At 40.4% G+C, this 27,572-nt stretch overlaps 1 protein-coding gene and 1 long non-coding RNA gene across 4 annotated transcripts in view; one reads left to right on the top strand and one right to left on the bottom strand.

Annotated features, from left to right (window-relative positions):
- GCN1 (GCN1 activator of EIF2AK4) overlaps positions 1 to 23,119 on the top strand; it is a 40,805-nt gene extending 17,686 nt beyond the window's left edge. Inside the window, exons 26-58 of one of the 2 annotated variants that reach the window (XM_042865344.1) lie at positions 115 to 296; positions 462 to 542; positions 1,036 to 1,179; positions 1,890 to 2,017; positions 2,180 to 2,369; positions 2,765 to 2,835; positions 3,638 to 3,803; positions 4,845 to 5,039; positions 5,210 to 5,456; positions 5,839 to 5,960; positions 6,609 to 6,723; positions 7,216 to 7,395; positions 7,748 to 7,968; positions 8,649 to 8,717; positions 8,871 to 9,009; positions 9,108 to 9,304; positions 9,663 to 9,805; positions 10,565 to 10,682; positions 10,821 to 11,036; positions 11,362 to 11,526; positions 12,057 to 12,218; positions 12,664 to 12,756; positions 12,991 to 13,134; positions 14,181 to 14,450; positions 14,739 to 14,852; positions 15,368 to 15,598; positions 16,193 to 16,386; positions 17,027 to 17,141; positions 18,247 to 18,343; positions 19,219 to 19,364; positions 19,976 to 20,080; positions 21,527 to 21,745; positions 22,431 to 23,119. In XM_042865344.1, coding sequence (XP_042721278.1) covers positions 115 to 296; positions 462 to 542; positions 1,036 to 1,179; positions 1,890 to 2,017; positions 2,180 to 2,369; positions 2,765 to 2,835; positions 3,638 to 3,803; positions 4,845 to 5,039; positions 5,210 to 5,456; positions 5,839 to 5,960; positions 6,609 to 6,723; positions 7,216 to 7,395; positions 7,748 to 7,968; positions 8,649 to 8,717; positions 8,871 to 9,009; positions 9,108 to 9,304; positions 9,663 to 9,805; positions 10,565 to 10,682; positions 10,821 to 11,036; positions 11,362 to 11,526; positions 12,057 to 12,218; positions 12,664 to 12,756; positions 12,991 to 13,134; positions 14,181 to 14,450; positions 14,739 to 14,852; positions 15,368 to 15,598; positions 16,193 to 16,386; positions 17,027 to 17,141; positions 18,247 to 18,343; positions 19,219 to 19,364; positions 19,976 to 20,080; positions 21,527 to 21,745; positions 22,431 to 22,556 — 5,105 coding nt within the window. In that variant the 3' untranslated portion in view covers positions 22,557 to 23,119. Of the gene's footprint in view, positions 1 to 114; positions 297 to 461; positions 543 to 1,035; positions 1,180 to 1,889; positions 2,018 to 2,179; positions 2,370 to 2,764; positions 2,836 to 3,637; positions 3,804 to 4,844; positions 5,040 to 5,209; positions 5,457 to 5,838; positions 5,961 to 6,608; positions 6,724 to 7,215; positions 7,396 to 7,747; positions 7,969 to 8,648; positions 8,718 to 8,870; positions 9,010 to 9,107; positions 9,305 to 9,662; positions 9,806 to 10,564; positions 10,683 to 10,820; positions 11,037 to 11,361; positions 11,527 to 12,056; positions 12,219 to 12,663; positions 12,757 to 12,990; positions 13,135 to 14,180; positions 14,451 to 14,738; positions 14,853 to 15,367; positions 15,599 to 16,192; positions 16,387 to 17,026; positions 17,142 to 18,246; positions 18,344 to 19,215; positions 19,365 to 19,975; positions 20,081 to 21,526; positions 21,746 to 22,430 lie in introns of both variants that reach the window. The other variant, XM_042865343.1, reaches the window with a different exon arrangement.
- LOC122176662 lies at positions 15,890 to 27,547 on the bottom strand. Of its 2 annotated transcripts, none has more exons than XR_006177798.1 (3): positions 26,891 to 27,547; positions 20,542 to 20,606; positions 15,890 to 15,969 (listed from the first exon to the last, which is right to left on the bottom strand). It is a non-coding gene; the product is annotated as an uncharacterized LOC122176662 (long non-coding RNA). The 2 variants fall into 2 exon arrangements; XR_006177797.1 differs by lacking the exon at positions 26,891 to 27,547 and adding an exon at positions 21,480 to 22,225.
- Between the last annotated feature and the right edge of the window lie 25 nt (positions 27,548 to 27,572).

The raw sequence follows: 27,572 nt of genomic DNA, 5'->3' as shown, positions 1-27,572 counted from the left end.
CAGAACGCGGTCCAATCTGGCCTTGAAATCTCCAGGCATGGAGGTTGATATCAGTCAGTATTTTGAAATAACGTTGAACAGCTCTGCTTACAGGATTGTTTCTCCTTTTTGCAGGTGCTGCTCCATTATCAGCTCCAGCATTTTCTTTAGTCTTTCCTCTCCTAAAGACTGTTATGACTGAGACATCCCATGACAGTGAAGATAAGGAGGAATTCCTGGTCAAGATTCTGCAGATCCTTACAGTTCATGCTCAGCTGAGATCATCAACAAACGGCCAGGCTTTGCTGGTGGATGAGGTAAGTGAGAGCTGTCAGTTAACAAAGTGAGATTGTTTGATTTCTGGCTGTGTGCATCAACCTGTTTTTTTTTTATGATGGTTCTTAAAAAAGGAGTTCCATATGTGGGTGAAGTGCTCTGGAGTCACAAGATATAAGGCTTTTTCTTCCCACCTCCTCTTTCAGAATGGCCCAGAGTTGCTGCCCCGAAGGGAAATGCTGCTCCTGCTGACCCGAGTGATAGCAACGGGCTCTCCACGGTTACAGGTGAGTCCCCAGGAGTTCTGCCTCAGTTACATAAGCATCTAACCAAAGGAAATATATCCACCTGATTAAAAAGTCTGAGGATGGTAGTTGATATATATATTCTTCATCTCCTGTGTTTACAGCATTTTTCTTGGAATAAAATATTTGTAATTTTTTTTTTCCTGTAGGTTTTATGCATCAAATGCATTCTTCAGTTTTCCACAGGTGTTGTTTTATTTCTCCTCTAAGGCTTTGCTCAGTCAAAGACAATCAGTAGTTACTCCCCCAAGTGACCAGCAGTAAAGTTTATTCTAGGGATGGGAAGACCAGTAGTGACAAAAAGGCCAAGGATTGGATTCAACTCTTCAGTTCTTGTTGTCATTCTGAAGCCTTGTCACTGTTCTTTCAGAATTTCTTCTCTTGTGATAAAACTCTCATCCCATCCTGTGCATGCTTTGATGAATTGAAAAGAGGGTGGTGGTGGAATCTCTAATACCTACTCATGACATTGCAGGTCTTGGCTTCCAATGCACTGACCTCCGTGTGCACAAGTAGCAGTGGAGAGGAAGGCTGTGCCTATGCAGAACAAGAGGAGATTGATGTGTTACTTCAGGCCCTGCAGTCTCCATGCATGAATGTTCGAGATGCAGCTCTCAGGGTAGGTGGAAAGCATTCGTGGTCACACTGAATTCGTTGAATTTTGGGAAATGAGTCTGCTCCAGCTCTGTTGGAGAGGTTTCAGCTGTGCTGAAGGCCAGTGGGCAATGTGTCTGCTGGAGGAGGCAGTAGCTATGGAGCAGTAATTGTCTTAGCAGTGCTCCTTGAACGAGATTTACTCTGGGTCTGTTCACACCTTTATTTTGTTAATAGCACTGTTACAACAGCTTAACATTCTCTATTTTGAACTGCATAGAGTTTAGTCGTAGAAGGAGGAAGTAAAAAAATTGCTTTTTCTGTATTGGGCCTGGTGTTTTTGGAAAGCTTCAGGCTCAGTCAGTTCAAAGAAGATAACAATATAAAACCCAAGTGTACTCTTTTTTTGCTTTGCCGTAAAACAAAGTTCTGCTCAGCTCTCCTGAAGTAGTTTCTCTGTACTTAGAAGCAGAAAAGACCGTAGTCACCAGAGCACAACCTAGTGCCTACTTGTGCCTCTGCGCATTGAAAATGGAGCACTGTTCTTAAATTGTATAATCTCAGCTATTCTCAATGGAATGTCTTTGATCAGCACTGGCAGTGTGCTGCACGTGTGGACGTGAATTCTGACACTTCTGAGTAAAAAGAGCTTGACTTGGCAAAAGCTTTAAGTGTTTCAAAGCATCTGTTTCTAAAATCAGATATTTACGCTGATTCTCCTGTAAATTACTTCAGGGACTGATGGAGCTACAGATGGTTCTTCCAACCCCAGACAGTGATGAAAAGAATGGCTTAAATCTGTTGCGTCGCCTTTGGGTAGTGAAGTTTGATGTGGAAGATGAGATTCAGAAACTGGCGGAGAGGTGAGAGTTTTTTGTGGCTGGTTAAATCTCTCTCCTTGTGAAGCTTCCCAGGCAAGGAGTTTGCCTCCCAAAGGCGGAGGGCAGCTCTGGGTCAGCCTTATACTGCATGTAGCAGTGGTTTCACTAGCTGAAAGGTGATTCATCGCCTCTGTGTTGCTGCAGGTTGTGGGAGTCCATGGGTCTGGAAGTGCAGCCTGACCTCTGTTCTCTGCTGATCAAAGATGTCATCTACCATGAAGAGGCAGTGCGACAAGCAGGTGCCGAAGCTCTTTCCAAAGCTGTGGCTCAGTATCAAAACCAGGCAGCAGAGGTTATGAATAAACTTACAGAAATTTACCAGGAGAAGCTCTATGTAAGTCTGCTTGTCCCAAAGGGTTGACAGGCCCAAGCTTGTGCTCTATTTTTTATGTTTTAATAATCATTTTTCCCTTGGTCTGCCAGAGGATATGTGAAGCTTTCTGTTGCTGTGTTTGAGTTTGTGATGAACTTTAATGTATCTATCCTCAAGTTACCAGCAAGCAATGGCAGCATTGCACAGTTGGATGATATGATTTAGGTGATAGAAGATGACTGTGGCATAGAGCCACGAGGGCTGCTCTTGATGCAGAGCTAGCTCTCTGCTTTGCTTTTCTCATGGTATCATATCTCTGCAGTTATTTTTAAAATGGCATAGCAAGTATGCTTTGCAGCATCCTCTGTGTATGTGTCCTTGAAAAAGGCGTTCTGATGAAATTTTCCTCCTTGCAGAGGCCACCTCCAGTTTTGGATGCCTTGGGACGAGTGATATCTGAATCACCACCTGACCAGTGGGAAGCAAGGTACAGTTATCTTCAGATTTCTCTCAGCACTTCCTGTCCATTCAGATGCAATGTTCCAGATTTGTATTTATACAGTCAGGTGATCTATAAATACAGGAAAGTTCAAGGAGCAAAATGCAGGTTTATTAACTTGCTGTTTTCATAGTTCCTTCTGGTAAAGAATGTTTGTGCCTCTGAAGCAGGCTGTGCACACCAAATTGAGGTGCTCTAAGTTCCATCGAAATATTGGATGCTAGCTTCTCTGTGTCCTTTTGGTAAGGGCACACCTGCCCTATCAGTCTCTCTGAATCTGACTTACCTTACTGGATTCTCACCTCTGTATGGGCAATTGATTGTTTCAAGAGTAGCAAGCATCAGTGATAGCCTTAATGAACTGAACAAATATCCAGTTTGTGTAATTACTTTTTGTCTACTTCTGTGCCCTATACAGATGTAATTGCAGCACATCTTGTTTGCTCTCTTAAATTAATCTCTTCTTTACTGCTGATGTATGCTGCTGTACAGCTGCTGTACTTCAGCAGTAGATGAAGTGATCCTAACATTTGTCTACGTGTTGGCCCAAGTATTTGTAATGCTAAATCAGCATAATAGCCATTATGTGGCTGAAGGGTTGTTGTTCTTTCGGGAACCTGCAGCATGGAGTTATGAAACAAAACGCGTGTTGCTTGGACACTGAAACCTTTTGATTTCATACCGTCTCTCTCTTAATTTCTGTAATGAATTGCTGACAGCAAGAGTGATTGTGACCTCAAGCAAAGGTTTTGGAAGGTCAGTAAGCTCACACAACTCAACATCTTTACAGGTGTGGCATTGCTTTGGCCCTTAACAAGCTCTCAGAGCATCTGGACAGTTCTCAGGTGAAGCCACTCTTTCAGTTTTTTGTGCCAGATGCTCTGAATGATCGCAATCCTGAAGTCAGGAAATGCATGTTAGATGCAGCTCTTTCGACACTCAACACTCATGGCAAAGTAAGTTTGAACACTTCTTTCTCTATCAGTGGGAACAGTTGGAACGAAAATGTAAATACTGTACTGAAGCCTATACGTAACCTTTTTTTTTTTTCTGGGAGTATGTTGTTACTTGTAACATCTGAACCTTTCGTATAGCATGGACTTCTTTGTGTTCAACAACGTTCTGTAGCGACTAGTGTTGACTAAGGCTGTTATTCTTCTTGGTCATTGCTGTAAAAATAAATAGGCTTGAATTAACAGGAGTTAATATGGCATATAACTAGAGTAAAAGAAGTGAAATCATATCACAGATCTTTTAATTCTGGGAAGGTGAGATTTCCCTTTCAGGTCTCCTGGGAAGCAAAACTTGAAAGCTTGCTGTTGGTTGGCTTAATGAAACTGCAGAACAACTGAAGCCTTTCAGGGAACTGAAAGTGATCTCCATCCTGACTGTCAGCTCTTCTCCAGCAAAGTGTTAAATGAGGGAGGTTTAGGGAATGTAAATTGTTTGGCATGTGGTTTCTTTATATGTGCCAGCCACCTCTTTTGGACAGTGCTCTACATTCCTGTACCTCAGTGTTTGCCCTTTTTTCACTCGTGTCTTACAGCTGCCTTTATGACTTCTCCTTACAGGTGAAGACCAGTGGAGTGCTTTAGTAATATTTGGTCTTCCCCTCTGTTTCTTAAAAAAGTAGTGAGAGGTTTGCTTTACCTTTCTTTCTTTCTTTCTTTCTTTCTTTGGAAATAGAGCAAACAAAAGAGCAGGCTCTGATGTTTAGGCTAGCAGCTTGCCTGGAAACTTGCGTTACTTCTGGCAGAACATTGTGCTGATGGGTTTGGGGATCTGATTTTTTAAGAGCTAACTTGTCTCTAGCAGGAAATATTTGTTGTCTGTCAGAATGGCTCAAGATTTTATGTGATGTGACATATTAAATGAACTGTAAATACTGTCTGATTGTTTGTTTTATTGGCTCAGAGAAGAACAAACAAGTCCACTGAGCATAGCAAATCTCATTCTGAGGGGACTCTAGTGGCAAGTTCTGTGGTTTTGTTTTTCAGGACAATGTTAACTCTCTCTTGCCAGTGTTCGAAGAATTCCTGAAAAATGCTCCTAATGATGCCAGTTATGATGCTGTCAGGCAGAGTGTGGTCATTCTGATGGGCTCACTGGCAAAACATCTGGACAAAAGTGACCCTAAAGTGAAACCAATTGTTGGCAAACTGATTGCAGCTTTGTCCACACCATCTCAGCAGGTGGGTGCTTTCTTGGAGTTCCCACATTGCATGTAGAGGCAGGTTAACACTGTGATGTCGGAGAGATGAAAAATGGCTCTAGTGACAGGAAGTTCTCACTGTAGATGCAGTCCAAGAGGAAGTTATGTTAGTTACGAACATCTTGTGATCTGATATTTTGAATTTTACAGGTTCAGGAGTCGGTGGCAAGCTGTCTTCCACCACTGGTGCCTGCAATTAAGGAGGACGCAGGAGGGATGATACAGAAGCTAATGCAGCTGCTTTTAGAATCTGATAAATACGCCGAGCGTAAAGGTGCCGCTTATGGACTGGCAGGCCTGGTGAAAGGCCTCGGCATCCTTTCTCTCAAGCAGCAGGAGATGATGACCACACTGACTGACGCTATCCAAGACAAGAAGAACTTCCGGCGGCGGGAGGGTAAGGAACAAGAGCTTCTTATTCTGAGTGCTTCGTGTTTCTCTTATTTCTTCTACCACTGTGACTGTATTGACCCGACCCCATGTATTTGTTTTTTCTGTATTTAGTTTACAAAAGTTTGCAAAATAAGAAATGGGGATTGTCTGTCATGATGCCACTGATTGTGTCTGGCATCCTAAAATCGGTCTGCTTACATTACGGTGGGAGGTTAACTGGTCCTAGACAATATGCTTGCACCCATCCCTCCTGTTTTCAAAGACAGGTGTTGCAAGGTGGGCTTCTGCCTCTTGAAAGACAGATGCATAATGTAAATATGTAAATATTCCATCCCATCCCCTTTAAATCAAATGTTGTCTTCTGACTATCTTTTCTCTTGATTTAGGGGCTCTGTTTGCCTTTGAGATGCTCTGCAGCATGCTTGGAAAGCTCTTTGAGCCCTATGTGGTTCATGTGCTACCTCACTTGTTGCTTTGTTTTGGAGATGGGAACCAGTATGTGCGAGAGGTAAGACTTCAAATTTTGAGAATATGCAGTGTTAGGAGAAAGCAGAAATTGAGGATAGGAATACTGCTTATAATGGACAAATTGAGAAAGTGACATTTGCCTTGAAACACCACTAATATAACTCAATCTTAATAATGAAAAACATCTTATTTCAATGGCCATTAGAATCATAGAATGGCTTGGGTTGGAAGGGACCTCAAAAATCATCACCCTGTGCCACAGGCAGGGTTGCTAACTGCTAGATCAGATACTAGAGCAGGATACTTGCCCAGCATTGCCCATCCAACCTGGCCTTTAATGCCTCCAGAGGCATCCGCAGCCCATCTGGGCAGCCTGTTCCAGTTCCTCAGTGAAAAACTTTCCCCTGACATCTAATCTGAATCTTCCTTCCTTTATTTTAAAACCATTCCCTCTTTGTCCTATCACTATCTACCTTTGTAAAAAGTTGATTTCCCTCCTGTTTATAATCTCCCTGTAACCATTGGAAGGTCTTAATGAGGTCTCCCCACAGCCTTCTCTTCCACAGACTGAACAAGGGCAGCTTCCTTAGACACTGGTTACATGAAGGCTTTGTTCCCATTGCTCTTTGAGGGAGAAAGGAAAACATGTGATGTGACAAACCTTATAAGTGTTCTCTTCTCCTTGAAGGCTGCAGATGACTGTGCCAAAGCAGTGATGAGCAACTTGAGTACTCATGGAGTGAAGCTGGTTTTGCCATCGCTTCTTGCTGCACTAGAAGAGGAATCTTGGAGAACCAAAGCTGGTATGGACCAATATCTGACAGATGCGACTGAGAGTAGCTTAGACTTCCTTTTGCTGTCATTCTCCTTGCTTGTTCTTTCCTCCTTAATGATGATTTTGATAGTTTATTGTCTCATAAGGGGACTGGAAACTTGTAGCTTTAGAAATAAAAACCAGTTTCCTGACACATTTGAGCAAATTCTTCTTCCCCTAGGAGATACAAGAAGCACTTTTTATCCCTCATCTCTCCAGAAGTGTTTCAAAAAGTGGATGTTTCTTTCCTATCCACAACTTCCTTAGTACAAAAGCAGATAATATTTTTTTATTTTCAGGTGGCACGGAGTGTCTTAGTGCATTTCAGCCATTGTGTGTGTTTTCTGACTGGTCAGACCACTTGTATATTTAAATTTGACATGTATGTAATCATCTGCTTGCATCTCTTCTTAATGCTTTGTATTACTTTGTGATTTATTTATTTTTTTTTCCCCTTTCTTTTTGCATATTTCTTGCACAGGGTCAGTGGAACTGCTGGGAGCTATGGCATACTGTGCTCCCAAACAGCTCTCCTCCTGCTTACCCAATATTGTGCCAAAACTTACTGAAGTGCTCACAGATTCCCACGTGAAGGTGCAGAATGCAGGTCAGCAAGCTCTCAGGCAGATTGGGTCCGTCATCAGGAATCCAGAGATCCTTGGTAAGAACTGTCTGTATCTCTCATGGCAAACAGCAGTCCTGACATGACCACAGTTTATAATAGCAAGTGTTATCTTCGTTACGTTTGGGATTAAATCTGAACCTCTACAGAAATGAAACTGCTCCTAGAACAGTATAGCATGAAAGCTTCACAACAGCTGTCAGCTTTAAAGCTTTTCAAATACTCCCTTCTGGTTTGTCATTTAACACTGATAGGGTTTTCTCTGTTCCTGTGCTTCTAAATAACTTCAAAGGATGTAAGACAACCTGTGAGAGAACACCATCTCACTCTTATGTGCATTTTTGGTTTACGTACAACTAAATTATTTTCTCTCCCTTTAAAAAACATTCAGCAATTGCTCCAGTTTTGTTGGATGCTCTCACTGACCCCTCCAGGAAGACCCAAAAATGTCTGCAGACTCTACTGGATACTAAATTTGTCCATTTCATTGATGCTCCATCCTTGGCACTTATTATGCCAATTGTTCAGAGAGCTTTTCAAGATCGTTCCACAGACACCAGGAAAATGGCTGCGCAGATAATTGGGAACATGTACTCCTTGACTGATCAGAAGGTACAGTACCAAAAAAGCTCTCCATGTGCTGTGTTTACCAGGTAGAAGATAACAGGAAAGCACTTAAGATAGACAGGAGTACAATCCAAGCAGCTTCTTTAATTAAATAAATGTAAATGAACGGAAAGTGGCTATAAGTACAGTGAAAATTCTGAGGTGCTTGAGACTGTTGGCTTTGTACTCTGCTCATTTAAGTATTACCAGATTTATCCCTGTAAAAAAGTCTTGATTTTTACTGTAAACAAAATAACAAATAAACAAGCAAAACCACTACAGGTGAAACAAAGATCAGTTGCTTACAAATGGATCCTGGGTTTGTTTAAAAAGTATTTGTAGAACTTCACCATAGGCTGCAGAACAGTGTTTAATGTTTGTGCTGATAATCTCTGTATTTAAACCCTGTGTAAATGCCAAGAGTGTTGGATTTTCCTTAGGTGCAAAGTGCTGGGTTGTAAGCAAGCATCAAAAAGGTTTTGAACGGTTTGGACTTTGTGTTGTTTCTTGTACTTAAAGAGCAATTAAATGTGCAATCATTTGCAGGATTTTAAAAGGAACTGATTAAAACTCTAAGAATGTTAAGAATGATCCCTAATAATAAGGGATGCCCTTTACATAAAGATGATTTAGGTTTCTTGCTGGATTTTGAATCTAGTTCTTATTCTTTGGGCTGTTTGTTTCAGGATCTGGCTCCTTACCTACCCAGTGTGACTCCTGGACTGAAGGCATCCCTGCTGGATCCTGTACCTGAAGTAAGTCTTTTCATATGAATACAGTTAGTCTTTCAGTCCATGATGTTGGGCTTTGACCTCATCTTCTGTAGAAATGTAATCAGGCTGGCGTATCTCAGCCTTAGTAACTTTGATAGAGTATCTGGCCAATCTCTTGTTTCTCTTGCCTCTTAGGTGCGTACAGTGTCTGCAAAGGCACTGGGAGCCATGGTGAAGGGCATGGGAGAATCATGCTTTGAGGATTTGTTGCCTTGGCTGATGGAGACACTGACATACGAGCAAAGCTCAGTGGACCGATCTGGTGCAGCTCAAGGTGAGGACGACAGGGTCTGAACACTGAGCTCAGACTTTCCCCCATTAAAGCAGCTTGATGTTTCTTGAGTTTATCGGCTCTGTTACTTTTTTCTCCAGGTCTGGCTGAAGTGATGGCTGGTCTAGGGGTGGAGAAGCTGGAGAAACTTATGCCAGAGATTGTAGCTACTGCCAGTAAGGTGGATATTGCTCCACATGTACGAGATGGTTATATTATGATGTTTAACTACCTGCCAATTACTTTTGGAGACAAGTTCATTCCGTATGTTGGTCCCATCATCCCTTGTATCCTTAAGGTATGTAGCAGAAACCTGAGGGGTTTTATTTATTAGAGGATAAAAAGAAGGCTCCAGAGTATTTTAAGCAACATTTCCATTAATTCTATGACAGGCAGATGCTTTTCCAGCATTGCTGGACTAAAAATAGCCACAAACATACATTAATTGAAATTATGAATGAGTCGTTTTTGCAAATTATTTGCTTGCTGTCTTTTGTCCGTGGTCAGGTGTAATTTCTTGAAATCACCTTTGTCCATCTGCAGGTCTATAGTTCATTTACTTTTTGTTGCTCAGAAAAAACATTTTATTCTCCTTGTCGGTATATTGTGCTGAGTAAAAGGAAACAGCTTTCACAGCCACTTCTTTCTCTGGTCAGGCACTGGCAGATGAGAATGAGTTTGTGCGGGACACTGCCCTGCGTGCTGGCCAGAGGATCATCAGCATGTATGCAGAGACAGCCATCGCACTGCTTCTGCCACAGCTTGAGGATGGCCTGTTTGATGACTTGTGGAGGATAAGGTAGGGGATCACCATCTGATCCACAGACATTCCCATGGTTAGAGAAAAGGTGTGATTCAGACTTCTGCATGTTCCTCAAAAAAATGCAGAGAACAGTGAAACAAAAGCAGATGTCTTTCTGCTTGTGGATTGGACATGATGCCTTTATAGCACCGAGTCTGAGAAGCCCTGCTAGCCGTGAATCAGGTTTTCTGATATTTGCAGTGCATTCTCACTAGGTTATTAATTCTTATAGTGGCTCTGAAAAGCACTTCCGAGGCAGTTGATGTGACAACGTTTAGTCCTAACATATTGTTTCTCATCTTTCAAAATGCTGAGTAAGTTATTGTTCTCCTGTGTGTGGAAACATGTGGTGGAGCGCTCACAGCTAATAGCAGTTGCTCAGAAATCAGCTGTACTAAAGGCATTGTCAGCTGAGTGCTGATGGGTGACCTTATCCTAGGTGAATGTCTTTTAAGTTGAGAGAGATACTGTGAATAGCTTGTTCTTTTTTAGAGTCCACACTATTCCTTAATACATTACTGTGATACTCTCTCATCCCCTTTTGGTTTGGAATTAATTCTTCTCCCTTCTCTTTACCATGCTTTTTCACTGTCATGTAGGCAGAATGATCCGACCTCTCAGCCCATACAGCATTTCAGTGCTGACACAGCTCTTTCCCTTGCATTTTGCCCGTGTCTGTATTTGATGCGTTGCTGTATTTGGACACATACTGTCTGGTTATCCTGTTGTAACACTTGACATGCTTCTTGTTGCCAGATTTAGTTCAGTTCAGCTCCTTGGAGATCTTTTATTCCATATCTCAGGAGTCACTGGGAAAATGACCACAGAAACTGCCTCAGAGGATGACAACTTCGGAACAGCCCAGTCAAACAAGGTAAAGCTGCTCTTGTCTGTTGTCTGTTTTTTAATCAGCTTGAAAAGCTTGCTGGAAAGACTTAATGAATAAACGTGCATTTTGTTCCTTTTATAAATTTCAGGAGTGGTTAATACGACTTTGTACGTTTCTTTTCAGGCTATTATTAATGCTCTTGGTGTGGAGAGGAGGAACAGGGTGCTGGCAGGGCTGTACATGGGCCGCTCTGACACCCAGCTGGTGGTGCGTCAGGCTTCTTTACACGTTTGGAAGATTGTTGTTTCAAACACTCCTCGCACGCTGCGTGAAATTTTGCCAACACTCTTTGGGCTTCTGCTGAAATTCTTGGCCAGTACCTGTGCAGATAAACGAACGGTGAGAAATCCAGTAATGCTTTCCTGTTTCTGCAGGCAACCTTGTAAAATGATTAAGAACACAGGATATTCTTTTCTTCGAGTTGTTCTAAAGCTGTAATGAATTTAACTGGTCAGAGCATATCTGAATTCTTCACTGAAAGGCAGTGGTGGTGGAAGTAAAACAGTTTTTCCACGGCTGCTTATTTGAGTAGTGTTTCCATTGCTACGTTTTTGTCTGTACTTGGAAAAGTAGCTTATAGTCAAAAAATAGCATTTGCTCAAAATTCAGCATCTTAACTATTTTCCTCATTTAGAAAACGTAATTAAATAAGTTTAATTAACAGGTTGCAGCACGGACATTAGGAGACCTTGTCCGAAAGTTAGGAGAGAAGATCCTTCCTGAAATCATTCCCATTCTGGAGGATGGACTAAGGTCAGACAAGAATGATGAAAGGCAAGGAGTCTGCATTGGGCTGAGTGAGATAATGAAGTCTACCAGCAGGGATGCGGTAAGTTAAATTATTATTTAACTAACTATTTTAATTAATTAATTAATATTAACTATTTATTTACTATATTATTTAGTATAATAAATAACTATATTTAATTAATTAATATTAACTATTAAATATAAATTAATAAGTTAAATAAGGAAGGTGAAATCTGCCATTTCCTAGATGCTGAAGTTACAATCTTGCAGCTGAGATGCAAAAATACAGTAACAGTGTTGGACTTATTCTGTGGACTAAATTAAAGGCTCATATCTAATGTGAGTTGCTGTTGAGGCAAATGTATGTATTTGCATCTACCGGTACATTTAAAATATTGCACAGTTCTGACGTTTACGAGCCATAGGAGGCATCTACAAAGTAGTCTTAGAACGGTGCAAATCTTTAATCAATCCTTCTTTTCTTCCAGTATATTACAAACAAACAGCAGTTTAGTTTCTGTTGTCCAAATTCAGTTTTGTAGCTATTTTACTGAGATGCTTCTGTCCATTGTGCTTTATATAACCTGTAATTTTATCTCTATTTTTTAGGTTCTGGTTTTCTCTGAGTCCCTGGTGCCTACAGTGAGAAAAGCACTGTGTGACCCTCTGGAAGAAGTGAGAGAGGCTGCAGCCAAAACATTTGAACAGTTGCACTCAACAATTGGGCATCAGGCTCTTGAAGATATCCTTCCATTTTTGTTGAAGCAGCTGGTAAGCATTGCTCAACACGAACCAACAACTTAATTAGTAATGTTATGGACAGGTTTTGAATAACTAGCTTAAAAGAGAAGGAAATTTGCAAGGGCGAACTTTCTAGAGAATGCCCATCTCTATTTTGTCTCCTCTGCAGAATCATTGCTGGTCATCAGTAGGGAAAGTTTTGTGGTTAAAGCATAGGCTTAAGAATTGCTACATCCATAGAATTGCTCTGCTAGGGAATTGCAAATGTCACCTCCATAAATTGGCCAACATGCCTGATATGTCACATCTTTTTCTTGGCTTAGGTTTAGCTATGTAGTGTGAGAGTGATTTTATGTAGCAGAACCTGTGTGAGTGTTGGTTGCATGATCATGAGGTGAATTGTGACCTGAAAGAGGGGATTAACCGGGTATGTCACAAATCATGTCCTATGTTTTCATGTTCTCTCTCTCTGTAGGATAATGAGGAGACATCTGACTTTGCTGTGGATGGTCTTAAACAAGTTATGGCTGTCAAGAGCCGTGTGGTACTGCCTTATTTGGTGCCAAAGGTACAACTGGAAACAAATTCTAAACTTTTTTTTTTTTTTTTTTAAGCTGTGCTTTTTCCTGTGTTTGCTGCCAGTCTTCTTTGGAGCAGTCTGCCAAAATATTTCTGTGCTCAAAACTCTGTCATTGTGGTGCACTCATACTTAAAAATTTTCATGTTATAAATGACCTGAGATTCCTCCTGAAGAAATTTTCTGCTTGTCTCATTTCTGTTTTTGTTTGGTTTTGCTTTTTAGCTGACTACTCCCCCTGTGAACACCCGTGTGCTAGCTTTCCTCTCATCAGTAGCAGGGGATGCTCTGACAAGGCACTTGAGCGTCATCCTGCCTGCTATGATGTCTGCATTGAAAGAGAAGCTGGGGACTAGTGAAGAGCAACTGGCAAGTAGCGTGGTTCAACTCTCTGCTATGACAGGCTGCCTGAAGATAGTTTGGGTTTACCTCTCAGCACTGAGTCTGTATTCCCTAGATATACAGGCTGTGTGTTTTAATTCTGTCCACTAACTTCTTCAGGCAGTCTTCTTGCATGGTGACATGTTGAGAGTTGAAAAAAATATGCTTTCCAAATCCATTTGCATCCTTAAAGAAGTCTCTTTGGCCTAAACAAGATACAATTCTCGGTTTACTTATTCTTCGGAAACTGTCAGAGTGTCCAGTTAAGTTTGTATGCATTAGTGGGAAATAAGACTGAGAGATTAAAGGGCTGAAAGGAGAAAATCTCCTGTTTTGCGTGCAGTGCTCCTTCTGAACTACTTTCAGAAACATCTGTTGTTTGGACTCCAGAGAACATCCTTGAGCTGTGATTGCATATAGATGTACACAGGCTGGTGAATTGAGAGTGTTGTGGATAGAGTCCTGTCTGCTACAGATGCCCATCTGCTCAGCTTCTAGCCCTGAGTTTGCTTCTAATATACCTACAGCTGTACTTGCAATTAGTATTATGACACAAAGACTTGAACTACCTAAATTGAAAAAAAGCCTTACCTGATAAGACCCATGGTCTCTGAGGGTGAGTAAGACTGGGCAGACCGAGCTACTCTCATTTTTGGAATTTAGCCCTTCTGTAGCTGTAAAGCTACCTGTGCAACTTTTCAGGTCATTTGTTGAATGTTGAGAGTTGATTATGTCCTTCTCTCTCCTCCTGGACTGGTGACCCATTCATAACATTTTTGGGGCTTTTTTTCCCCTGACATTTGTTACTAAGTAAGCATAAGGATGGAGGTAGCAGTAAGAAAATGGTTCTGAATTAAACCTTTGATGGCATTACAACCAGCTATTCCAAAGGAAACGATTAGCAAGCGGTATACATTGTGTATGTTGTATCTTTTCTCTTAGAGATGATGTTCTGGGTAACATGGGCAAACCTAGGGCTAACTCTGGTTTTATTCTACTTGAGAGTTAATGTAAAATTAATTTGGACTCTTTAGGAAATGGCAAATTGCCAGTCTGTAATCCTTTCTGTGGAAGATGATGTTGGACAAAGAATTATAACTGAAGATTTACTAGAAGCTACCCGCAGCCCTGACCTGGGAATGAGACAAGCAGCAGCTATCATGCTGAATATCTACTGCTCCAAGACAAAAGCGGACTATACTGGTCATCTCAAGAACTTGGTTTCAGGCTTGATACGTTTATTTAATGATACCAATCCTGTAGTTTTGAATGAAAGCTGGGATGCACTTAATTCCATCACCAAGGTAAGAGGCAGCTTCAAAAGTTTATAGTGGTAGTGGTTGGCAAGGAGAAAGTGAAGATAACTGGTAAAATACGGTCTAAATTGAATCTCCTGTTTAAACTACATTTACGTTGGCAAATGCTGCAAAGATTTGAGATGTAAGGTGAGCTTGGCATCAGCATTGTCAGTGAACAGTTAGGTCTATGGGAGGGGTGGAAAACAAGAATCTTCTCATGGTGCACCTGAGAACTCAGAAGGAACTGTCAGTTGTGATATTACTTCATCTTTGTCTTGCCTCTCTCTCTTACAGAAATTAGATGCTGGGAACCAGCTTGCTCTCATTGAGGACCTACACAAGGACATCCGGGTTGTAGGGAACGAGGCCAAAGGCGAGCACGTGCCAGGATTTTGTATTCCTAAGAAGGTAAAGCATCAAAATGAGCACGTGGTGCGAAAATGGACTCGATCACAACCATCCTATCTCATTTTTGGGGGAAGCTGATTGATACTATGTTATGGTATTAGAAATACTGAAAATGTAGCATTTTAAACTCCTATGTTAAAGAGGCTTTTTGTAGGTTACTGGTGCTTTTGAATTACCCTGTGACAAGATCTTTGACAATTCTATTATGCCTGGAAGTCCTACTTGCTGCTTTTGTGGAGGTGTAATGTTGGACTCCTGTGCCAAATTTCTATGGTTTAAAAATTCCCTTATCCACCAGCACTTTCCTCATAGCAACTGGCTTTCTAAGGCATAGATGCATTAAAGCAAATTGAATAAAAGTAGCTTTGTAAATGTGGAAGCAGGCAGCTGAAGGTCAACAGGAAATTGAGAGAAACTGTCTAAGTCTGTTCAGCTGGTATATAACAGGAGCAAAAATAAAATATGTATTTTTTGCATTTTAGCTTCTAAGCTTGCTTATCTAATTGTTATGACAGGGAGTGACCTCTATACTTCTGGTGCTGCGTGAAGGTGTTCTAACTGGTAATCCGGAGCAAAAGGAGGAAGCAGCAAAGGCCTTGGGGCTGGTTATTAAGCTGACTTCTGCGGAAGCTCTTAAACCATCTGTAGTGAGCATTACTGGACCACTTATTCGTATCTTGGGAGATCGGTTCAGCTGGAATGTCAAAGTGGCTCTGCTTGAAACATTAAGTCTTCTTTTAGCCAAGGTAAGATTCAAAGTAATTGACTGTAGTTGCCTGTAGACTGTACAGTTGCCTTCAGAAAATCTGTTGCTGTTCATTTTAATATAGCTAGAATATCAGCTAGTGTAGATCTAAAATCTAGAATGGCAGTGAAGCTGGATTGTATTCTCCCAACAACCGAGTCACTGGACCTCTTAGAAATACTGCTGAGTGCTCATCTCACTTTCATGTGATTGACAACTGCCAGGTAGTTAATTTCTTTTCTGCGTCCATGCTTTTTGTGCCAAAAGTCCAAAGATAATCATCTTACACATCTGAACTGAGCTGGGCTTTTATTTAGTGCTCTGTATAGGAAAGAACATCCATGATGATGTAGAATCTTTCTTGTGCTTCATCTGCAGAAAACAGAATTTGATTGGAAAAGGATAAATGTTTTGTTGTGAAAACACAAACATTTTGTGTTTTTCCCGTTTCAGTAGTGTGTTAGATCTGAGTAAAGGCTATTTGGCACTGTGATAATTAACTGTTACACAAGTCAGGCTGTTCAGCAGGCTTTGATTTCTAGCCACGGTTACATTCTCAACTCCATCACTTCTTCTTCTTTTATCTCTGTTAAAGGTTGAGATAGCCCTGAAACCATTTTTGCCTCAACTGCAAACAACCTTCACCAAAGCTCTGCAAGATTCAAACCGTGCTGTTCGCCTTAAAGCTGCTGATGCTCTTGGTAAACTTATTGTTATCCATGTAAAAGTGGATCCTCTTTTTACTGAGCTTCTGAATGGAATTCGTTCCAGTGATGACTCTGCCATCAGGTAAGCAGTAGGTGGAATCTCAGGCCTTACTGCTTATTAAGAATAAGGGGCTAGGATTAATACGCTGTACAGCAATTTGAGATAATTTTCTTTCCCCCCCCTTGATTTAGACAGTAAGACTTATTTACTGTTAATGAAGGGTCATAAAGCCAATAATGTGGATGATAGGGACATAGAGGGTCCAAAGCTGCGCTCTGATACATCTTATCAGGAGAGGTGTTGCCTGGCATATGCCCAGTTCTTCTTTCTTCTTCAGTCTCTAAACCCACTGCAACCCACTTTCAAGTACAAGACTGTATCAGTTTTCACTTTGACCTGAATTAATGCAGCTGTTTTTGTAACTTATACATACAGATTCCTGAGAAATTAATTTCTTGTTTTGTTTTGTTTTTTTTTTTAATTTTAATCTTTGAATAGTCAGAAGATACTAAATTTGTAAGAGAGAGACACAAGTATGCAAACATGGAATGAACCCATGAAGCATGGGTTTTCATCAGTGGAGAGAGTCCGGGTTTCCTAAATTGTAAGGCATATTAATCTGATAGCTGTGTAAGAAATTCTTACAGGTGTCCAGACCTCATCTTCTTCTTTGGGGTGATGGAAAAGGCAATCTCTGACTGTATGTTGTGATCACTTCTAGGGACACGATGCTGCAAGCACTGCGGTTTGTAACACGAGGAGCTGGTGCAAAAGTAGATGCCACAATTAGGAAGAACATCAGCACGGTGCTTCTTGGGATGCTGGGACATGATGAGGTATTGCTTCAGCTGTAAAGGATGCCTGCTGAGATAGTCTGATTTCTAAATTTAAAATCACAACTAAGAAAATTATTTTCTAGAATAATCTTCCAGGGCAAATTGTTACTGTTAGAGTGGAAAGAAACTGTTCTAAAGAAACACTGCAGTTGGACATCGCTTGGTAAACTGAATGTGGTCTGTAAACTGATTTCACTGGAGCCCTGTTAACTGAGCTAGAGCTCCCCAGCCAATTACTTCTAACTCAGAAAGCCTGTGAGTTTAATGTTTCCTTAGCAACCACAAAGGTGGATTTGCAGTTCCTCTCCAACATGCTTGAGACAGCTCTGAAGTCAGGATATGCTTTTTTATCTCAGAGAGAACCCACAGCACCTTCTCTATAAGCACATCTGTGTGTTTGCAGGCTCTCAGGTGGGGTTTATCATTAGGTGTGAGGAATTTTTTTTTGTAACAGATTTTTCTCTAGTGAACTAGAAACTCTCCTAAGTTGAATGTGTGATCTGTATGTGGCAGATAGCAACAGTCTCATCTGTGAGATTAAATAATCAGGTAATGTCTTTATGTTTCAGTATGTGCAACACAGACATACAGCTGTTAGCATGACAGAAATAGAGCAATTGAACAATTCCTATTGGATTTTAAGTTTTAGGGTAGAGAAGTGCAGATATTTATAGTTGCAGAACCAAACAAACAGGAGTATGGAAGCTTAAAACTAAAATCTTACCACAGCAATAAGCTTATGCAGAGATGGCTAGAAGTAATGTTTGTTTTCTAGACTGTGAGTCAAAAGGTAACTCGACATATCTTTTAAAATACTCACTTTTGTCTTTATAACTTTCCCATTTAACAAGTCACAGTTTGTATGAGACCTGTAATTTTACAATCTCTGCTGGCTTTTTTTGACTGGATGTGAGGCTTCTGTCACGTACAACAAACCTTACAAAATGACAGAAATCCACACTTAGCAGGAGGCAAAGAGTTTCTGCTAATACTTTTTTTTTCCCCCTCCTCTTTTTATTTCATATTTTTGTCCCTTGTCCCTCTTATGCTTGTCTCTGATGTGGATTGAGCTCAAGCAGTGTTGCTCTTTCCTTCTTTTCCTCAGGATGCCACCCGCATGGCTTCAGCTGGCTGCTTAGCAGAACTGTGTGCATTTCTGTCAGAAGAGGAGCTTAATACTGTTCTCCACCAGCACCTATTGGGTAGGTGAAGCTACAGTGACTAGAACTAAGTCTGAAAAGCAGGGGAAGATATGTTCTTAGCCAGTAGTTTGTGAAAATTGTGACTATTCAGGTTCCTCCTCTTTATTTTAAACAAATCTCTAGATTTCCTTGTACTTTTCTTTGCTCGTGGCTGCTCTTACACTCTGGTACATCACTGAGCACAAGGTGACAATTATAACTTTGGTTTCCCATATTTTTTGTGGATTTGTGTTCAGGTGAGTTGATGCAAGTACCAGCATGGCTGAGCAGTTCCTTAGTGCTGATGCACAGTGAATGGGAGGTGACAGTGCATTCAGGCAGCATGGGGGGAGGGCTGTTCCACTTTATTTGATGACACTGTGATCACAAATTGGCTTATGACTATTGCAGACCACATCCAATGACTTCAAATGCTTTTGGAGAATTAACTGAGCCTGTTAGTTAGTCAGAAGCATGAATTTTGTAGGAACTTGCAGTGGTTGGGAGTGTTACAGTGCTCTGTGGAATTACAAAGGGAATCTACTAGCTGATTTCAAATTACAGATTACTTTTACAATTGAATTGGTGTCACAGCTTATGTAATTGTAATAGCAAGCTTCTTCATCACTAAGTGATGTGGGTGTGATTACATGTATCATCAGAAAAACCCACTTCAATGGTATAAAGTCAGTGTGTTGGGTTTCAATATCTGCCCAGAGAGAATTCCTCTCTGATAGAGACATTGTGTTATAGTACAGTTTATATCTCTCTTTTGGAAGGAGAAAGATGCTGCTTTAAGTGCTGCTTTTATAGAAGCAAGTTGACAAACTGACAAATGCTTTCTCAGCTGGATACAGTAGCCTTTCTTAGAGGTAGTTCTTTTTGCCTTTTAGCAGACATCTCTGGAATTGACTGGATGGTGAGACATGGACGAAGCCTGGCCCTCTCAGTGGCTGTAAATGTTGCTCCTTATAGGCTGTGTTCCCCTAAGTACTATAACAGTGTGCTGGAGATGATCCTCAGCAATGCCATTGCTGACAGGGTAAGTGCTGCCTAAGGAAATGCAAGTTCTATTCAAGTGCTTGTGGGAGTAGTTATAAAAGGCTCAGAGTGTTACAAAAAGTTAAAATAAAAAATAAAATCGGAATAAAAATGTATTCTGAATGTTCTTCCTTGACTAGATGCAGTTTTGTAGTGAAACTGCATGATTGTGATTCTGATTCCTTTACTGCTGATCTCTGTCAAGATGAAGATTATTTAATCCTTAATGGTAGAGTAACTTTCACTGGGAACAAATTCCACTTCTGTTGCCCTATTAAAGTTCTCATTCACAGGCCAGGTTTACAAGATGAACAAATACTTCAATTCAGAAGGAAGACTTGAAAAACAGAGTTGAATGAATAACATAGCGTAGGGAACTTGTGGGCTCTGTGGGGCCTGTCGTGTTGTTCCGTGTGGCTCAGTCATGATTTTTCATCCTCTGTCCAATAGCATTACCTTGTTTTCATGCATTGCACGCTGCAGTTCTTTGACAGATATGTTCAGCCTTTTGCAAAAGCTCACCAGTCCATGTGACTGTGGGCTAGTTATAAAGACTGTTGAAGTGTACTGTAATAACATCAATCATATCAAATTTCTGTTTTTACATTGAAGATACCCATTGCAGTTAGTGGCATCAGAGGGATGGGCTTTCTTATGAAATACCATATGGAAGAAGGAGGGAACCTGCCTCCAAAACTTTCCAACCTCTTTATTAAGGTAAGAATTTCTATGTTACCTGCCATTGTTTTCCTCTGATCTTAACCAGTGTAATACAGTCAATTTCAGCTAATTGATGGTGGTTTTCTTTGTAATAATACATTGTAACCCAGCACAAAGGCTGAAACCTCAGTTGCCTTATTTTTAGGAAGCTGTAAATCCTTTGACAGTTGGAAATCTATACAAGTCTTTTTTGTTCTAAAGCAGATGGAATAATTTTACAAGCCTGCTTTGCAGCTGTGAACACAGTACCTCCATCCCAGGGATGTTGTAATGTGGAAATCTGACTGGCTCTGTGGTAAACTTTGATTCAGTGTGAATAATTGTTTTCCTCTGCAGTAACAAGCAGCTGACAGAGATGGGAGGAAAAGCATGGAGGGGGGCAGATGTCAGTTTGTTTTTAAAATCTGATGAAGATCAAAGGGGCTTTGTCAGAAAGCTGTTGAATGCCAACTCCTTACCTTCTCTGGTTTTGCATCAGTACTTTCTGAGTTCTATTCTTTCGAATGGGAGTAGCTCCTAGAGCCTGGATGGAAAGAATATTGCCGTTAGTGCTCTTTCCTTTTCAAACGATATCTATTTGAAAATCTACTTAAAAATCCCTTTCTTTCTCTATTGTTCTCTATTTTTTTCCCCATGAAAGTATCCCTCAGGGCAGGAAGAATCTGAATTTTGAACATGAGAGTGTTTTCAATGTCTTAGAAAAGATAAGGGAAGACAGAGTTGAGGGGTAGTGGTGGAGTGAGTGAGCTGCTGCCTTTTAACTTATCTGTCATTGTTATTGTAAATATAAACGTATTACGTTTCACATTTTAAATTTCTTCTAAATTTACTTGAAAATCCATCATAAATGCAAGTCAACATGGAGTCTGTTGTTTTTCAAAGCAGACTTTTTGCTGAAACATATTTATTTGTATCATAGCATTCTGTTTAAATATAAAATGAGTACCACATTTGTCACAATACCTTTATCACAATATTAATAATGCAGTTGACATTTGGGTATTGGTTTTCATGTTCCGATGCCTTGAGATTAAATCAAAAGTAAGCATCCCTAAATTTTTTTATATTAAAATGAAATACACTGTTGAAATGTAGCTGACCAGTGACTTTGCTGTTGCTGCTGACTGGGTGTGTTTTACCAGAGGTACTGTCAGCTTTTGCTGCAGTTAGATGTCCCTGTCATTTCCCATAGTCTGTACCTCTGTCACCAACCATTTTTGTTTTCTTTTGAATAGATGTCTTGTTTTCAAGGTTTCATCCACTCTTACTGTTATACATAAGTTTAATCAAACTTGTTGATGATGTTTCGCTCTGTGAATTGAAGGCTACTTGTCTTTCCTGTTGCAGTTAACAATACTTAAGTTAGGAAAAAAAGGTAGACTTGTGCTTTCAATACCTGGTCCTTGGTATATCTAAACTTAAAACCATTTTTGTCTTCTTCAGTGTCTCCAGAACTCATCCAGTGACATAAAGTTAGTGGCAGAAAAAATGATCTGGTGGGCAAATAAAAACCATCTTCCTGCACTGGATCCTCAGACAATTAAGCCCATTCTGAAGGCACTTCTGGACAACACAAAAGACAAAAACACCAGTGTCAGAGCTTACAGCGACCAAGCCATTGTTAATCTGCTGAAGATGAGAGCGGGTGAACAAGTGCTTGAGGTATGAGACAGAAGAAAACATAACCATTGGTAGTAGGCTGTGTCACATAGCTCTGCTTACGTTTAAGTGTTTGTCTGGAGTCTCAGAACATGCTGGCAGTCTCTTATGAAATAGGTGGAGTGGGATGTTCCTGTTTGCATTTAAGCCTTCATTAGTATTCTTATGGTAAGCTCTGGAGAAGTATGGAAGTTATGTGATACTGCACAGCCATACAGTGTGGTATTATTGCAGTCAAGGTATTTAATGTGTTCTCTGTGTTTAATGCCTGAAGCCATATTGTGCTGTAGTTGCCTTAGCTAGGAAGGGTAGTTTATTGCTTTTGTCACTTTTATAATCCTATTGCAGCATCAGTACTGGAGAGTATATTTGGGATGGATGGAATACTCCTTTGTACATCCATATCCAGACAGAATCACAGAACGGCCAGGGTTGGAAGGGACCTCAAGGATCATGAATCTCCAAACCCCCTGCCACATGCAGGGCCACCAACCTCCACATTTAATGCTAAACCAGACCTCTCTTCTAAGCCCTTAGCTGGTTTGGTCTGGAATCCTAAAACCAGATGAAGGCTTTGGGTATATTTGAAGATGCAGATAAATACACCTCATAAGGCACTTAAACCTGTTCTGATTTTGAACGGCATATCATAAGGAATCCATAATTTGGTGTTTTCTTCCTTCCACAGTCTGTTTCCAAGATTTTAGATGCTGCCAGCTTGGAGCTTCTCAACGAAAGCTGCAGGAGATCTCTTAAGAAGCTGGCTGGCCAGGCTGACTCTGAAGAACAGATAGATGACACTATACTGACGTGATAATCGAGCTCCCGAAGGCAAAACAACACTGACCCAACCGCTGCATCAGCATTTCAACTCAAAACACCTACTTTAAATGTTTTCATTTTTGAAAATGTTAATTCTGATGGGATTTCATGAAAAGGACTCCCAGAGAGTATTTTAGTATCAAATATACCAGAATAGCCTTAATTAGGACCCACTTTAGCTGAAATTTGAAAATTTGGTCCCCTTTTTGAAATAGTTAACGCGCAAGAAACAGATATACTAATCTATACTGATAAATTGTGGCCAATTGTGAGATGTGGCTAGAGCACATCAGGCTTAAACTCTGGTGAAATCTACTTGTTTTCCAGGGTCTGTGCCAAAACTCCAGTCTTGGAAGTACTGTTGTTTTTTCCAGAGACCCTGTGAAGCCAGAATTGTTTTTGCGTACTGCTAACTTGCTGCTTGTGACGGTTCTGAAGACTGAAAATCCCTGTAAAACACAGTATTTAAAACAGCCTTAGAAATCACAAATACAAGGGGGGAATTAAATGCAGTCTGTTTAAAGAAGGAACATTTAATAAAGGCTTTGACTTTGATCCTTCTGGTGTAAACTGTTCTCTTTATGCATTCATTTGCCAACAAACGAATGCTGTGATTTACTTTGTGGACATGCATTTATTTTTTTAGGGCATACAGCCTATAGAGTGGGTAGTGCAGTAATCTATATAAACCCTTTTGCAGAACTAAGGTAAGCTAGGGTTTAAAACCAAGCTAGAACTGACATTTAATGAAATTTGTAATTACTGCTGTTCATTTCTGAAGCATTTTGGACTATGGGCAGCTTTTTATTCAAATTGTGAAAACTCCTCTATTTTTGTCTTCAGAGGCTTCAAAAGATATTTGGCATTTCCAACATGCAGAATTATTTTTTGTCAATGAATTGTACTGCTCCAAGAAAGCAGGATTTTATTTCACCTGGCCAAATAGTCACCTTTCTTTTTTTTTAATTGATTGGTGCCTTTTATGCTATTTGATGGAAATAGTGGAAAAAATTGCATTGCAGAATAAAACTTCAAAAAGAAAATTGCTTTCTACATATTAAAGGGAGCCCTATTGATTTGATGAAACTATGCAGAAGAAAGAAGGTTGCTCTTCAGAAACCAAAGCTTTACAGCTTACAATTTCAGAAGGGAGTGATGATCTTCCTTTGATGTAACTCTGTATGGCTCAGCCATCATGATGAGGAAAAAAATGCTACTAATCACAACATTTGAGAGCATAAAATGCAAGCACATGGGAACGATCTGCTAGAACCGATTTGCCAGTTGCTGTGATTCTGTAACACTTTATGCCATCCTTTTAATTATATACACTTTTCAGAGTGAACTGTAGTTCACTTCAGTGGCTATCACAACCTTCCTTGCTGCTATTTGAGTCCATTACTGTGTGTCCTGTTCCCACAGGCATTGAGAACAATTTGTTTGCAGCAGCCACGTTATCCCTGCAGTGTTTTCATCCTTGAACATGAGATCCATCCTCGGATTTTCCAGGTCTTTTCTTGTGGATGAGCTTTTCTAAATCTATATTGTTGCTCTTCATATTCGTTCCATTCAGATTCACTGTTGCCTTGTAGTGCCCACTGCTGGATCAAGTCTTCTGCTGGAGAATATCATCTTGCAGGTTGTACACAACATGCTGCTATCTATCCCCACAAGAGACTTGGCTGCAGTAGCAGACTGTGCAATCAGTACTGAATCCAGGCCACAAATCTGCTCTTTTGCTATTTATGTCCAATCTTGTATTTATGCAGTTCATTGTTTCTATAAATCTCCACCACTTTCCAGTTGGTCTTACTGAACCTGTAGTCCACTCATTTAATAACATTTACCTGCATTTTGAAGGTGGTTTTAAATTCCAAGTTTGCCTTCCAGAATACTTGCAAATCTCTTCTGCTTTCTGTTATCTACCGATTAAAAATGCATTCTCTATCCCCTCATCCAGATAATTAATTAAAGTAATAAGCTGTACCAGTCATATTTCACTGTGGAAAGCTACTTGCCTGTATTGACAATAAGCTACGAGTGACTACGCTGAGAAGGAAACTTGCAAGTATTGTTGGTGGGTATCCCTCACAGCAGTGAATTCAGTCTGTGTGTCATTGCCTATGAGACTAATGTGTGATCTAAAGGCTGCTCCACTAAAACAGTCTTGGGCAGCAAAAGTTTATCTGCCATGTTCTTCTGTGGTCCTAAGTCTCAATTCTTGTCTACAAGAACTCAAGGATGTGTGGTAATCAACCAATTCATCTTTGTATTTTTTATTCACTATCCTTCAAAGTTTAAACTCTGTTTTTGCATTGCACTGGTAATAATCAGAGTGAAAACTAAAAATGCCCTTGAGGATCTGACACCTTAGAACACTGTGATTCATTTCACCTGTAATGAATGAACTGTGTTTGGAGAATAACAGAGGAGAGGCAGCTAAACCACCAAATGCAAAAGCACTGTGTGCTATAGCAGAAGTAAACAAAATTTTAAGCCATTTTGTAACTGCAACAATAGGTGGGAAAAGCTCCATAGTTGTACTGGAATAACTTCTTTGATCACTGTGGACATGGACGAGGAAGAATGTGCAAGTTTTTCTAAAGAGTGGCAGGCTGAGCACAGTCAGAGATAGCTATTTTACTCCAGGATACTGATACTTCTTCAACACATGGAAGAAAATAACAGTCAAGCTGAAGGTTTTTTTATTAGCTTATTAATTTTAGCCAATTGCTACATTTTGTAATTGAATTAAGGGTATTCTTTGTATTTTGTTTGTATTTTGTACAAACAGATTTATATTTTAACTTCGTCTAATATGAAGTGGAAAAACTCATTCATCTTTCCAAATGGCAGCTGAATTTCTGTGCTCGGTTTAGTTGTTCCCGACAGGGAGGAGTAAAAGGTAGGAAACTCACTTGCACTTATTGAGAATATGCTGATTATTCAATTACAGCACAACGCAGAATCTGGAATTTGATAGCTACTTTTCACTAAATTATTTATATGCTGCAATACAATACATCCGAGCTAAAATACCCATAATTTTCGCCACAACGTGAAAGATGATGAATTGATTGTGCCAACTGAGAGACTAAGGAATTAATTTTTCCCTCACTTCAAACATCTTGAAAATACTAGTTGTCAGTCTAAGACCATTTTTTTCCCACAACTGACTGTAATAACATCTTTGAACTGTCAAGACGCTGCCTCTGAGTGACAGCTGAACTGTGTGTATTTCAAGAGGATCACAAAATAAAGCGCGATGTTTTATCTTACAAGGTGTTTAAAAAATTCAGTGGAAAAGAGACAAATGTGAAAACACAAAATATTCAGATATGTTGATATTTTTTAAAGGTAAGTCAGCCAGTTGCATACAGTCTGTTTTATTTAGCAAAATGACCCCATCTTATGCTTTCTACATGGGGTTTCATAAGCTTAAAAATAAGGGTAATAGGAAATGCTGACTTGAGATTTGAGTTGGTGGTTTGCATGATAGATTCAAGGGGCCTCCCCTTGGTTATGCTGACACGGGGGGGATGTGTTGGGTTATCTGATGGGCTGCCAAAATGCTATATTGTAAGATAGACAGGAGATGTTGGCTTTGAGCTGGATTGGGTTTGGGCTAGCTGCAAACCCTTCTCCAACAGTGTTTCTGTGAGCATCGATCTGCAGAACTGCACGTGCTTATGTCTGGTAGCACTCCAGCCTCAGTGTGGTGTTTTACATGTATGAACTGCAAAGTCCATGGCATAGGAATGAGAGATGAAGGACATTCAAATGGATTTCAGCACAAGAAGGATGTGACAGGGCTGAGCACTGAAAGCCAGAAGACTTTTGTGAAGGTTAAGATCATGGAATGTTTATAACTAAATGCATAGTTGTGTTTTCAATCAGAAGTATTCTGTTAGAGGATGCTAAAATTATCTTCACCCTAGAGATGCTATTTTAGCCATACTGGGTTGGCTTGTTTTCAGATGAGTTGCACAGAAATAGCAAAAATGTAACAGCACAACCCTACCACAGTATCCCATGTAGAAGAAATAAGTAATTCTAGAATTGATTAGAGACAATTACCTTAAAAATATTCTTATTTCTCCCAATCAAACCCTACTGCAAAAACCCAGAGGAAAGAATCTGCAGCTTTTTAGTCCTCTCCTATATTAAGGAGAATGCAGCACCACCAGCAAATGTCTGTCATTCTGTAAGGACCACTCACAGCTCAGCACATAGCTGGGGCTAGCAGCCATCTCAGAGGTCAACAAGCCCAATGCCCTCTCAAAGCAGCTGACCAGGAGCAGGTTGGAACTCCTTGAACACACTCACAATGTTCACGGGTGTGATCTGAAGCAGTGCTTTGGTTCCACCAGAAGATTCTCACAGCAGGTGCATCCAAGTGTCTTTGTAGCTCAGCTGATGGGAAAGTTTGCGTTCTTCAGGGCTGATGAGGCTCTCACTTGGAGGACCAGTGCATGTTAATGAGATACTTCCCTCAGTGAACTGTAAAGCTGATGTTTCTAATGTTACCCATATTGCAATTAAATGAAGTCATTATTTTGGTTTGGACTTCTGCTAAACAAAATTTGGTGAAGTAATTACTCTGGAGGACGTGTATTGTCTTCTGTCACTTATTTTTGAGATGCTGAGGCCAAAAAATAACAAAGTCCTGAACACCTGAGGTATTCTAAACCAAAACACAGCACCACTACGGAGACCAAACACCAACACAAATAAATGTTTTTGTAGCAAAGAAACCACAGAGAAAACAGCACCACCTCTCGTGCTCTTGACCACAGCCAGGTCAGCACCAACATAAGCGACAGGGCAAAAATAACACCCCAAACATAAGCAGAACTCTGGATTAAATCCCTGGGAATCGAACCCTAGGTTCAAGATGCCAATAAGCCTGGCCTTGCCTTCTCACTTCTCTGCGGACTCCCCACGCGCAGGGCCTGGCACGCGCCCCCCTCACAGCTCCATCATGGCGGCCTGAGGCGAACTAGCAGCC

The sequence above is a fragment of the Lagopus leucura genome, unplaced genomic scaffold (genome assembly GCF_019238085.1).
Source record: "Lagopus leucura isolate 7727_CA_CO unplaced genomic scaffold, USGS_WTPT01 Super-Scaffold_806, whole genome shotgun sequence".
Taxonomy (NCBI): Eukaryota; Metazoa; Chordata; class Aves; order Galliformes; family Phasianidae; genus Lagopus; species Lagopus leucura.
This window is presented reverse-complemented; position numbering and strand designations above follow the sequence as displayed.